The 11,219-nt window shown below is 52.3% G+C and overlaps 1 protein-coding gene across 1 annotated transcript in view; it reads left to right on the forward strand.

Moving 5' to 3' along the window:
* The window catches only part of LOC143692715 (uncharacterized), a 77,695-nt gene that overhangs the window by 16,448 nt on the left and 50,028 nt on the right, over positions 1-11,219 (forward strand). Inside the window, exon 2 of the mRNA XM_077172957.1 lies at positions 3,213-4,230. Within this exon, the coding sequence (XP_077029072.1) occupies positions 3,213-4,230 (1,018 nt within the window). The remainder of the gene's footprint in view (positions 1-3,212; positions 4,231-11,219) is intronic.

The following is an 11,219-nucleotide window of genomic DNA, read 5'->3' on the forward strand; positions in this document are numbered from 1 at the left end:
TGCTGGGCTGGGAGATGGAGCAGGAGAGAGGGGGAAAGGGGCACTGACTTCCTCCTCACCTGCCTGGCTGTCCCAGGGCATTGTGTCAGTTTGAAAAGACAGGGGTCTGCTAAGGAAGGCAGGAGACTCCCCTGAAATCGAAAATTTAATCCCTTCCCTTGGAATTATAATTTTCAAAACAAGGGGCTGTCAAGCAAAGTCTATGGGAATAGGAATAACAGTTCTTCAGAAGGAAAATTAAAAATACAAATGCAGTAGTACTACAAACTACTTACGGAGTAAGAATATGACCTGACACCCTGTGGGTCAGAGTGTTGGTAGCACTCCTGTTAAATGGTGGCTGCAGTGCTCCTGCAGGGACAGGTGTGGTTCTGTTGGAGCAGTGATCCTGTGGAATGGTGGAGTTTTCCTCTGAAGGTCCAGTTGTGGCATCAATTGGCCTGGTCTTCCTCTGGGATCCAGTGGAGCTGAAAGCTGCTCTTCTGGGAATCCTGTGGGAGAAGGCTGACTCTGTTGTTCACATTCTCAGATGATATCCAGGTAGGAATGCTTGGCTCCTCCCTCTGGGCAGATCTTCTCACAATGGGATGATGGAATTTTTATCAGTGACACTCAATGGCCCATTAACAGAAGATATCTCCCTGGAGGGATGATTCATGTGGAAGAGATAAAGTAAACTGCTCAATTAACAGATGATAATTGCCCCATCTTTAACAGAGGGTAATTGAATACACACCCAGCTAAACCTGAGACACTGTTCCAGCCTTGGAAAGCAGGATTTGGTACCAGGATTCTTTAGGGAATGCAACCCTGATTGAAGGCAGAGATAGAATCTCCAGAGCCTGCAGCCAGAAATGGACAGTTGTGTGATACTCATTTCAACATCTTCTCTTTTGGAATTATTTACTAATGATTATTTGCTTTGCCTACCTAATATTTTTGTAATTTTTTGCAAATTTGCATTATCTAAATTACACTGTTCCTTAAGTTAGGTTGGTGTCTGTGTCTTTGGTACGGGCCCTGCCCACTGGCGAAACAGGGCCCAATCCTGCCTAAGTGTTACCTGGGGAGACAAAACCCTCACTGCAAATGTGCCCCCTTCCTCCTTGTTCCCCACACTTCATGCACTGATCATGATGTCCTATGGTCTGGGCTATCCCTGGGGTCAGCTGGGATCTCCTGTCCTGGCTGTGTCCCCTCCCAAGCTCCCCCACACCCTCAGCCCCTCCCCAGCGTGGGCAAATGAGGGGCAGGACAGGCCTTGGCTCAGTGCGAGCTCAGCAAGAACAAAACCATCTCTGTGTGCTCAGCCCTGTGCTCAGCCCCCGGGCCCGGCATTTCCTCCACTGCCTCCCCGGACCCCCTTTCCCACCCCTCTGCCCCACGGCCACCGCAGCACCGGCTGACAATAGAAGCAATTCTCGGGCAATTCCAAGTTTCCTTGGTTCCTGCACAGCTCCAGCTCAGCTCCTGGCAGGTTACAATTAATGAAAAGTGCAAATTCGGCCCAATACAGATATTATTAAAGGAAGGGAAAGCTCTGTGTAGCTGTCACAAAGGTGACAGGGATGAAGAGAATAATGATTCTCACATTTGGAAAAAACCCAAGCCTGGGAATTCAGTAGTTATTTGGGAATTTAGCTACTTGAGCTGGGCTTCTTGTGGGACTTTTAGCAGCCTTGTGTTCCTCACCATGTGGTGAATGAACCTTGTCAGTCTTGCTGGTATTATTTGCTCCATTTCCTCCAGTGATTTTACAAACTTTTCAAGGAGGGACAACAAAATATTTTCTTTACACTCCAGTCCCACAACAGCCATTTTCCTCATCAGTTCTCCCATAGGTCGCTCAGACGAAGCTGCATCCAAGTTTCCAAGAGTTCCTCCAGAGAGACCCACAACCTCCTCAGAGGAAGGAAGCATGCTGTTGTCAAAGGCAACTGGGGTCAAAGAACAGTGCCCTGAACTCACTGTGCCAAAATAATTTTGCAATCTGGTTAAGAAAATATTAGAGAGATGCCATTTGCCCTGGGGCAGGGCAAGTGTGACATTGTCCCCTGTGTGTGTGGCCTTCCCGGGGTGGGGGTTTTACACCTGAGCCAGTTTGGGTAAGGGGGGTGGTGCTCACCCTCTGAGCAGGGATTACCCCACTGTTTCAGGCTGCAATGTAAGATGGAACCAAATGCATGTTTTCAATGCCCATCTTCATCAACTGCTATAAACAGGTGGGGCAGTGTTCTTTATCTCCCATGACTCAGCCCTGATAATGCCCTCCAGGGGAGATATCTTCTGGGAATGGGCCATTGAGTGTCACTGCAGGACTGATAAAATTCCATCATCCCATTGTGGGATGCTCCGCCCAGGGGGAGGATCCAAGCATTCCTACCTGCATATAAGGTGAGCCTTGCAACACCAGGAGCAGCTTGCCTACTGGATTCCCAGAGGACAAGAGCTCCAGAACCACCCCTGGGCCTTCAGAGGAAGACCAGACCCTTCTACAGGATCACTGCTTGGACAGAATCACGTTCATCACTCCAACAGGACTGCAGCCACCATTTAATGGGACTGCAGCCACCACCCTGAGCAGCAACAGGGTGTCAGGTTATATCCAGACTCTGTCAGTTTAAGGCAGTGTTTCTGCATCATTGCCTCGATCTTCATTTTCTTATTAAATTGTAATCCTGGTTTAGACCCTCCCCAGGTTTGCCTTCAAACAAGTACAAAATTCAATGTACTTATCCCTTGTTTTCTTCTCAAAACAGGATTTTCCATCCCTTAAACTTGGCCAGATGGAGGAGGAGGCTGTGAGGAAGAAGAAGGTGCCCCAGGAGCCCCAGGCAGGTGAGGAGGAAGTCAATGCCCCTTTCCCCCTCTCTCCTGCTCCATCTCCCAGCCCAGCACAGCCCCCGGCTGCAGGACAACCCTGCTGCCAACCCCGTCCTGCTGGGGATGCACTGGGGGGATCTCCTTCCCCTTCCCTGTGGCACAGAGGCAAATCCCATCCTCTCCTTGTCCTTCCTCCCCCAGAAAAGGAGCTGAGGATGGAGACCAGGGAGGGCAAATCCCTGTTGCAGAACCTCATGGAAGAGGCCAATTCGAGTGGCTCCACAGTGCAGAATTCCAATGTGGAGGACAAGTCCCAGAGATCCCACAGGAGAAGGGGCTCCAAACCCAGCCCAGGGTGCTCTGAGGAGGAAAGACCCACCCTGAGGCAGGAAGGTGGACAGAGCTTCAGCCAGAGCTCGGAGCTGGTGGCCCATGAGCAGCTTCATGATGGGAAAAAGCCCCACAAGTGCTTGGAGTGTGGGAAGAGCTTCAGGCAGAGCAGCACCCTGATCAGCCACCAGATGATCCACACTGGGGAATGGCCCTACGAGTGTGGGGAGTGTGGGAAGGGCTTCAGCTGCAGCTCTGCCCTCATCATCCACCAACGCATCCACACTGGGGAGAGGCCCTATGAGTGTCCCCAGTGTCAGAAGAGGTTTCAGACCAGCTCCAGTCTCCTCCAGCACCAGCAGATTCACACAGAGGAGAGGCCCTTCAACTGCCCTGACTGTGGGAAGGGCTTCAAGCGCAACTCCACCCTCATCACCCACCAGCGCATCCACGCTGGGGAGAGGGAGAGGCCCTGCGAGTGTCCCCAGTGTCAGAAGAGGTTTTACACCAGCTCTGATCTCCTCCTGCATGAGCGGATCCACACGGATGAGAGGCCCTTCCGCTGCCCTGACTGTGGGATGGGCTTCAAGCGCAACTCCCACCTCATCAGGCACCGGCGGATCCACACCGGGGAGAAGCCCTACGAGTGTGGGGAATGTGGGATGAGCTTCAGCCAGAACTCTAACCTGATCTCCCACCACAAGACCCACACCAGGGAACGACCCTATGAGTGTGGGGAATGTGGGAAGAGCTTTAGGCAGAAGTCTCTCTTGATCTGCCACCAGAGGATCCACACTGGGGAAAGGCCATACAACTGCGGGGAATGTGGGATGACCTTTAGTAGGAAGACCCAAATGATCATCCACCAAATGATCCACACTGGGGAGCGGCCCTACAAGTGCCCCGAGTGTGGGAAGAGGTTTCACACCAGCTCTCAGCTCCTCCAGCACCAGCGGATTCACACCAAGGAGAGGCCCTTCCTCTGCCCCGACTGCGGGAAGGGCTTCAAGCACAACTCCACCCTCGTCACCCACCGGCGCATCCACACTGGGGAGAGGCCCTACGAGTGTCCCCAGTGTGGGAAGACCTTCACCAGCAGCTCTCACTTGAGCAGACACCAACGGAGCCACCAGTAAAAGAAGCCCTGCACATGCCTCAGCTGCAGGAAGAGCTTCATGCACTGCTCCAGCTTTATCCCCCATTGGAGACCCCACGTTGGTCAGAGTCCTGGTGATCCATGTTCCCTGTGATCCATGCTGGGAAGACACCTGTCCCTTTTCCTGCCCCTTTTCATGTCCTGTCCCTTTTCATGTCCCAATGACATGATGTGGGATTGGAGAACATGAGGGTCTGGCCATGGTCCTGTCATTACATTCACTCCCACCTCAGGTCATTGCCCGGGGCAGGAAAGGGACTCTCTCTCTCTCTCTCCCTGAGGAGAAGGGTGTCCTTTCCAGACAGGAGGAAATACATTGCCAGGAAGAACTAGTTGTTGATGTTGTAGTTTTCTCTGTAAATAGTTTTACTTATCCGTTCTGTTATCAATATTGTTTTTGTTCCTGTTTGTTCTTTATCTCATTGCAGTTCCCAATAAATTGTTCTTATCCCAGCCTGGGATCTTTGCCTTTTGTGCTTTCCATGGGAGGCGGGAGGGCAGCGAGGGCAGCGCGGTTTTAGCGGGAGCAGGAAATTGGGGAATCCCATTCCTGAAGCCCGGCCCGTGGAAAGCGAGCATCCCAGCTGGTGCCAGCCCTGGTGGCCATGGCAACCACCCCGGTATGGGGTCTCCATGGAGCTGCCAAGGGACTGAGCATAGCAACAGGGGGCTGGTGATGGTTGCTATGGAAACTGCCCATAGCAACAGTGGACTGGTGATGGTTGCCTGCTAAGGATCAGATTTGTCACAGGCCCTCAGAGGGGTTCCATGGGGACATTCCAAGAATCTCCAGGCTGTTCCAGAGCTGGAATGTCACAGGCAGGGGCTCCATGGAGACCTCCCAGGGGTTTCTGGGATGGTAAAGAGCCCTGTGGTCAGAGGCAGTCACAGCCATTCCATGGTGACATCCCAGGAGTCCCCAGGCTGCCAGAGAGCTGGGATGTCCCAGACACTCACATGGGTTCCTGTGATGGGCACAGTGGGAGCTTCAGGCAGCGTTTATTAGAGGAGCTCCTGTTGGGTCACAAGGTCCAGAAACGATCCCCAGTGCTCCCCATAGATCCCCAAATGTCACTGTTGAATCAGTGTTCCGTGGTTTCTTTCCAATGGAAAACAAGCATCCTTATCCTCCAGGTGTCCATGTCTGAAATTGGGATTCCACCTCCAAAATTCTGGATATCCAAAGGTTACTCCCAGGCACAATCTGCCAGTACCATCAAGCCTGGCTGGCCTTGGCCTCTGGATGGCTGCCCCTGCAACACTGGGGCTGGGTTCTTCCCTTCCCATGGAGATAACTGGGACACTGTGGAGACCTCATGGAACCAAGGGGATCCTTGTGGCACCACTGGAGCCCATGGAACCAAGGGGCCATGGTGACCCAGCGGGGCTTCATGGAACCCAGAGACCATTATGGCTCCGTGGGGCCTGATGGAACCATAGAGACCATTGGGACCCTTCAGGGCCTGGTGTCACCAAGGGGGCATTATGGCACCTCAGGGCCTCAGGGAAGCGAGGGACCATTGGGACAATGTGGGGCCTGATGGAACTGAGGGAACATGGAACAGGCCTGGCTGGCTTGGCTTCCCAGGGGCCACCTGAAAGGTCTGGCTGATGTGGGGATGTCAAGGGCTGCCTCTCATCAGCTCCTGGAACACTGGGGCTCCATGCTTTTCTTGCTATAGAAAAGAACCGTCCCTCTTTTTAAATGTCCATTGCCAAAATTGGTATTCTCTCTAAAAATTTTCCTATATGCAAGGGTTTCTCTCAGAAAAAAAACCTGCCACTTCTGGCTGGCCTTGTCCTCTGGTGGTCACTCTCTTCTGCCTGGCAAACACTGGGGCTCTGTTCCTTCCTTCCTATGGAAAAGAACCAACCTTCATGTCCAGGGTCCATGGCCAAAATTAGAATTTGGCCTCCCAAATTCCATATATCCAAAGATTGCTTCCAGACAACAGTAGCAAGGACAGACATGTCAGGCTGGCCATGTCTTCTGGTGATTTTCTTAGACTCTGAGTTGAATGCTTTCAGTTGAAAAAACCTTGGAAAGGGTCCAGAGATCTCCCAAGAAGTGTTTTTGAGGACTTGGGCACATGAGCACTACATATGGACAAAGGAGCTCTGTGCTCTGTGCTGTTGTGGTGGTTTTGCATCATGTAAGTGATGTCCTAAGAGAAGCTGCTAGCAGTTTCCTCCGTGTCTGACAAAAAAAACAATCAGTAATTAGCTTTGAGAACTGACAATCTGTTAAACCACTAAGGAAACTGTACACGCCTCTGTGAAGACACATGTTAAAGATGGGAAAGCCTGGGAGGGTCTCTTTCCCTTCTGGCTGGCACAGAGGTAACAAGGCTGACCCGGCCCCGTCTCAGCCAGGCCAGGCCGGGCGGCTCCTGCCGTGGGGCCGGGCCCCTTCCCAGGGACCCCGCCAGGCCCCATCGGCTGCTGGGCAGGGCAGGGGAGGCCGCGGGGCCGAGGCCGGGCCGGGCCATGGCTGCAGTTGGGAACATCTGGGCCCTGCTGAGCCCTGCCCCGCCGCCAGCCCGGGCCCAGCCAGGATCCGCCGGGCCCCAGGAGCAGCCCCGGGCCGGGCCGGCTCGGCCAAGATTCTGCCACCCTTGGGCTTCAGCCGCAAGCCCCGGGCAGGGGCAGGAGAAGCCATCGGCCCCCGGCCGTGCTGCTGCTGTGCTCTGGCCTGGCTGCTGAGATCCTGGCCCTGCCCCAGCGCAGCCCATCCTGACACAGCCCCAGTGCAGCCGCTGCAGAAACCTCCATCGTAAAACAGCTCCGTCCGCAAGCACCGAGCCCAGCCGGGGGCACGGAACCATCTGCAGGTCCCGGGTGAGATATGAACTCTTTCAGTGCTTCCATCCTCCCTCCAGTGAGAGAAAAGGACAAACTGCAGGCACACAGGGGAGCAACATGAAGACACCGAGGTCACTGAAGGGGAAGCTGAGTCCCAGATGGGAGGGATGAGGAGATGCCTTGATCTTGGGGCTGAAATCTTCTTGTAAAGCTATGGAGAAGGATGTAATTAATATATCAGACTCTCTTTTTCCCTATAACTAATTGAAAATATGGGGAGATGACCTGTTCAGCAAAAACCTCCATGCTAAAGTAAGCAAATGTTGAAGTAGCTGTGATCCCATCAGAAGTTTAAACAGAGAAAGAAAGAAGAGTAGTGAGATGCTGTGCCCTCAGGGAGAGAAGAAGAAGATCTCTGTTCTCAGAGATGAAGATGATTTCAGAAATAGATGAAGAGAATCTTTGCTCTTCAACAGCTCATCTTTAAACTCATACCCCATTAGTTGACATGGCCCATAAACACAGCTGTGGGAAAAGCTATGAAAAATGGAAGGGACTTCACACTTGCAGATTTTCTGGGCAGCTGCTCTTTGTGGGAATTGAGAGCCACGAGAGAACTTTTTTCTTATGGAGAAGTCTCCATAGCATGAAAGAGAGACTCCTCTCCCTAAGTGAACTGAAGAAAGACTGTTCTAGATGGTGTAAACTGACTGAAACTTTCAGGTTTTGTCTCCTTGCATTGTCAGTAAGAAAGAAAAGGTTGTAGGGAGAGGAGAAGTGTTCAGATTCTTATTACTCTTTCTTCTATTTACTGGTAATAAACTTTTCTATATACCCCTTTAAAATTTAAGCCTACGTTGCCTTTCTCCTAATGCTGTCTCACAGCAGGAAATGAGTAAATATATTCCAGTGAGTGAAATTGGTAATTAGCCAACACTGATCCCACTGCACGAAGACATGCATTGGCTGAGAAATCTCAAATTAGCAAACCAAAATCACTCCAGATACGTTCCTGATAAACTGCATTAGAGCAGAGGGAAATCAAGGCAGAGCCATGGCTTGTCAGGACTTGCTGCAGCCTGATGAGCCCTGTGGTGCATTTGGAGCTGAGCCTTTGAACCTCAGCGCCTGAGAGGAGATTGCACAAACCTTTCCAGGAGTCAAAGGCAGAAGAAAACCCCAAAGTGTCTCAAAGCATGAATGGGTCTCAGTGAGACCATCCCCAACACAGGCTCCTCATGGACTCCTTGGAGGAGACAATTGGAGGCGAGGATGGACCAAAAACCTCTCAGAGTCTCAATGTGGAAAGGAAATTCCAAACTACCTTAAAAATTTTGAGTATCTCAAAGCATTTCTGAGCACCAGAGTGTCAGTACAAAGCTCTCAAGGGACTCGTTAAAGCAGATAATTGGAGCCATGATTGCAGAAACCTCTCACAGAGTCTCTATCAAAATGGAAACACCAAGTACCTTAAAATAACTCAAGTACCTTGAAGTATTAATGAGCCCCACTGAGTGTTGTTACTGACAAAGCCTCTCCAGGGACTAATTACAGCAGATAATTGGAGGCCATGATTGCACAAACCTCTCAGAGACTCCAAGGCAAAAGCCAAAGCCAAAGTCCTTTGAAAAACCTGCAGTCCCTGCAGGGAGCATGAAGGAGCCCCCAGGGCCATTGCTGAGCAAGGCTCCCCAGGGACTCCTTGCAGCAGATCCTTGAGGCCACTGGGATGTGGGCTAGGGGGGGATGCTGAGGGCAGCACAAGGGGCTGCCAGTGCCCAGCCTGGCTGGGGCTGTGCCAGGAGGCCCCAGGGCCTCAGGACAAGGTGTCTCCTCCCAGCCCTTGCTGGCACAGACCCTGCTGTGCCCCAGGGCACCAAGACTTGGCTTCTCTTTGTCCCCACCTGTCATCACTGCCTGCAGTTCTCTGCTCTGCCTGGGGCCTGGGGACACTTGCTCAGTCGTGTCCCTCTCTGGGAGCCATTAAAAGTCCAAGAAACTTTTGAGTTGGATTCTGGCTTGCAGTTCTGGAGAGGTTTCTTCATCTCCCTCTCAGGGACTGATGTTCAGGGCCTGAGCACAAAGCCCCAGAGGCTGATTAAAGTCCTTGTGCTGTGTCTGTGCTGCTGAGCTGGGCTGGGCTCCTGGCACAGAGGCAGCTCCTGGTCACCAAGAAGAGCTTCAAAAGCACATTTCTCTTGATGAGCAGCTCTTGTGCCAGCCCAGCAGGGCTGGGGCACTGCCTGCAGCCAGCCCGGGCACAGCCCAGAGGCACAGAGAGCTTCAATCAGTCAGGGCTGGGAACAGTGCAGCTGCAGGACAATGCAGCTGCAGCTCCTGGAGCCATCTGCTCAAGCTGGAACATGCCAATGCCTGCAGAGCCTGTGAGTACATTCTCTGCTTGTCTCTTGTGCAGAGCAGCCAGGGGTGCCCAGGGCTGTCCTGCAGAGCAGGGTCCTGCAGCCCAGGGCGCTGTGCTGGGGCAGGGACTCTGCTGCCTGCCAGGGACAGCTCTCAGCCAGCCCTGGCAGCTGCTCCCAGCGCTGGGCAGAAGCTCTGGGGGGAAGGAGCCGCCCTGAGCAGGGCAGGGGCTGCTGCTGAGAGGGGCTGGGTGGGGCAGGGCTGCTCCCAGCTCCAGACCAGCCTGGGCACAGCTCCGCAGGGCACTTCCCAAAGAAGGTAAGCCTGGGATTGCTGGAATGATCACGAGCTTTCCTGAGAGTGATTTCCATTTCCTGCTTGGAGAAGGATGGGAAAGTTGGGGTGATGACAAAAGGATTTTTGCTTTTTAAATATTTTTATATATTCATAGATCTGTTAATTACTGCTATATAGTTATAAAACTATAATCCTTACTTAAATCTATTAAACTCTTAACTAACTCTATTAAAGTACTATTATATACTTATATAACTTTTATCCTTAATTTAGTCTAGCATGTTTCCTTACCTCTCTCTTAGATTTTAGAACAATAACCTGACTGTCTAAATACAGTCCTGAAATATTGTATGGTCTTATAGGAAGAGGACCTATAGGAACATTTTGGTTTTTAACCAGAATCTGAGCAGTCATTACAAAAAGTGAAGGCAAAGAAGCCCTTGCACCTATTCCAAAGTTTTGAGCCAGGGGTGTGTAACTGGGGCAACTGAATCTCCTATAGGATGTTTCTGTTAAATTTCCTAATTAATCAACCATAATAAATTGCTGAAATCAGGGGCTGGGTGTGCCCCATCCCCACTGGGACACCTGACAGCTTCCATTTTATGTCTGGTTTGTACTTTACTGTTCTAACACTGTTGCAAGGGTTTTTATTTTTTTCTCGTTTGATTATAGACAACAAGGGGATGAGAGAAGCAGAACAGGAATTGTAATCAGATACAGAATATTCTGAGTTGAAAGGGACAGACAGGATCATCAAAGGAATGTCTGAACATTTACAGAGAGTCCAGAACTGTAACTTAGGGTGGTCAGTGTCTCTGCTGGGAGCCTCCCAAATGCCCTCAGCCACTCCTCAGCCCTGCACAGCAGCAGCAGCATCACCTTTGCAGGGCCCAGCAGGGCTCTCCTGAGCTGCCCTTGCCCAGCTGCACACAGAGCCTGCCCCAGCCAGGGCCCTGCACACAGGCAGGTTTCTGTAGGGCCCCAGCCAGGGCACACAGGCTGGGATGGGCTCTGTGAGCGCTGGCAGGGACAAGGCTCCTCTCAGGAGGGAATGTCCAGGCCCAGGGAGATGCTCAGGGAAGCAGAGGGGGCTGAAGAGAGCAGGGCTGGGGCAGGAGGGCACTGTTGGTGTGTGGGAGGTGCCGGGCACAGCTGGGCATGGGAACACTGTCCTGAGTGCCCGGCTGTCTCTGCCCTGCCCTCTCAGGCACAGCACCACAACATCTGCTCTTGCTTCTGCACTGCCCTGACATTGGCACTGTTATCTGCTGCTCTCAGGGAGGCTCTGGCATCTGCAGCAGCTGAGTCAGGCACTGCCCTTGGCATTCCTGCCAGGCAGGGCTGTCCATGGGAATGGGGTGTCCAAGCTTGCCTGGCACCTGTGGGGCTGTGGGCAAAGCAGTCCATGGCAAAGGGGAATGAGCTGAGCCCCCTCCCTGAGATCCCA

Source organism: Agelaius phoeniceus (genome assembly GCF_051311805.1).
Source record: "Agelaius phoeniceus isolate bAgePho1 chromosome W unlocalized genomic scaffold, bAgePho1.hap1 SUPER_W_unloc_2, whole genome shotgun sequence".
Taxonomy (NCBI): Eukaryota; Metazoa; Chordata; class Aves; order Passeriformes; family Icteridae; genus Agelaius; species Agelaius phoeniceus.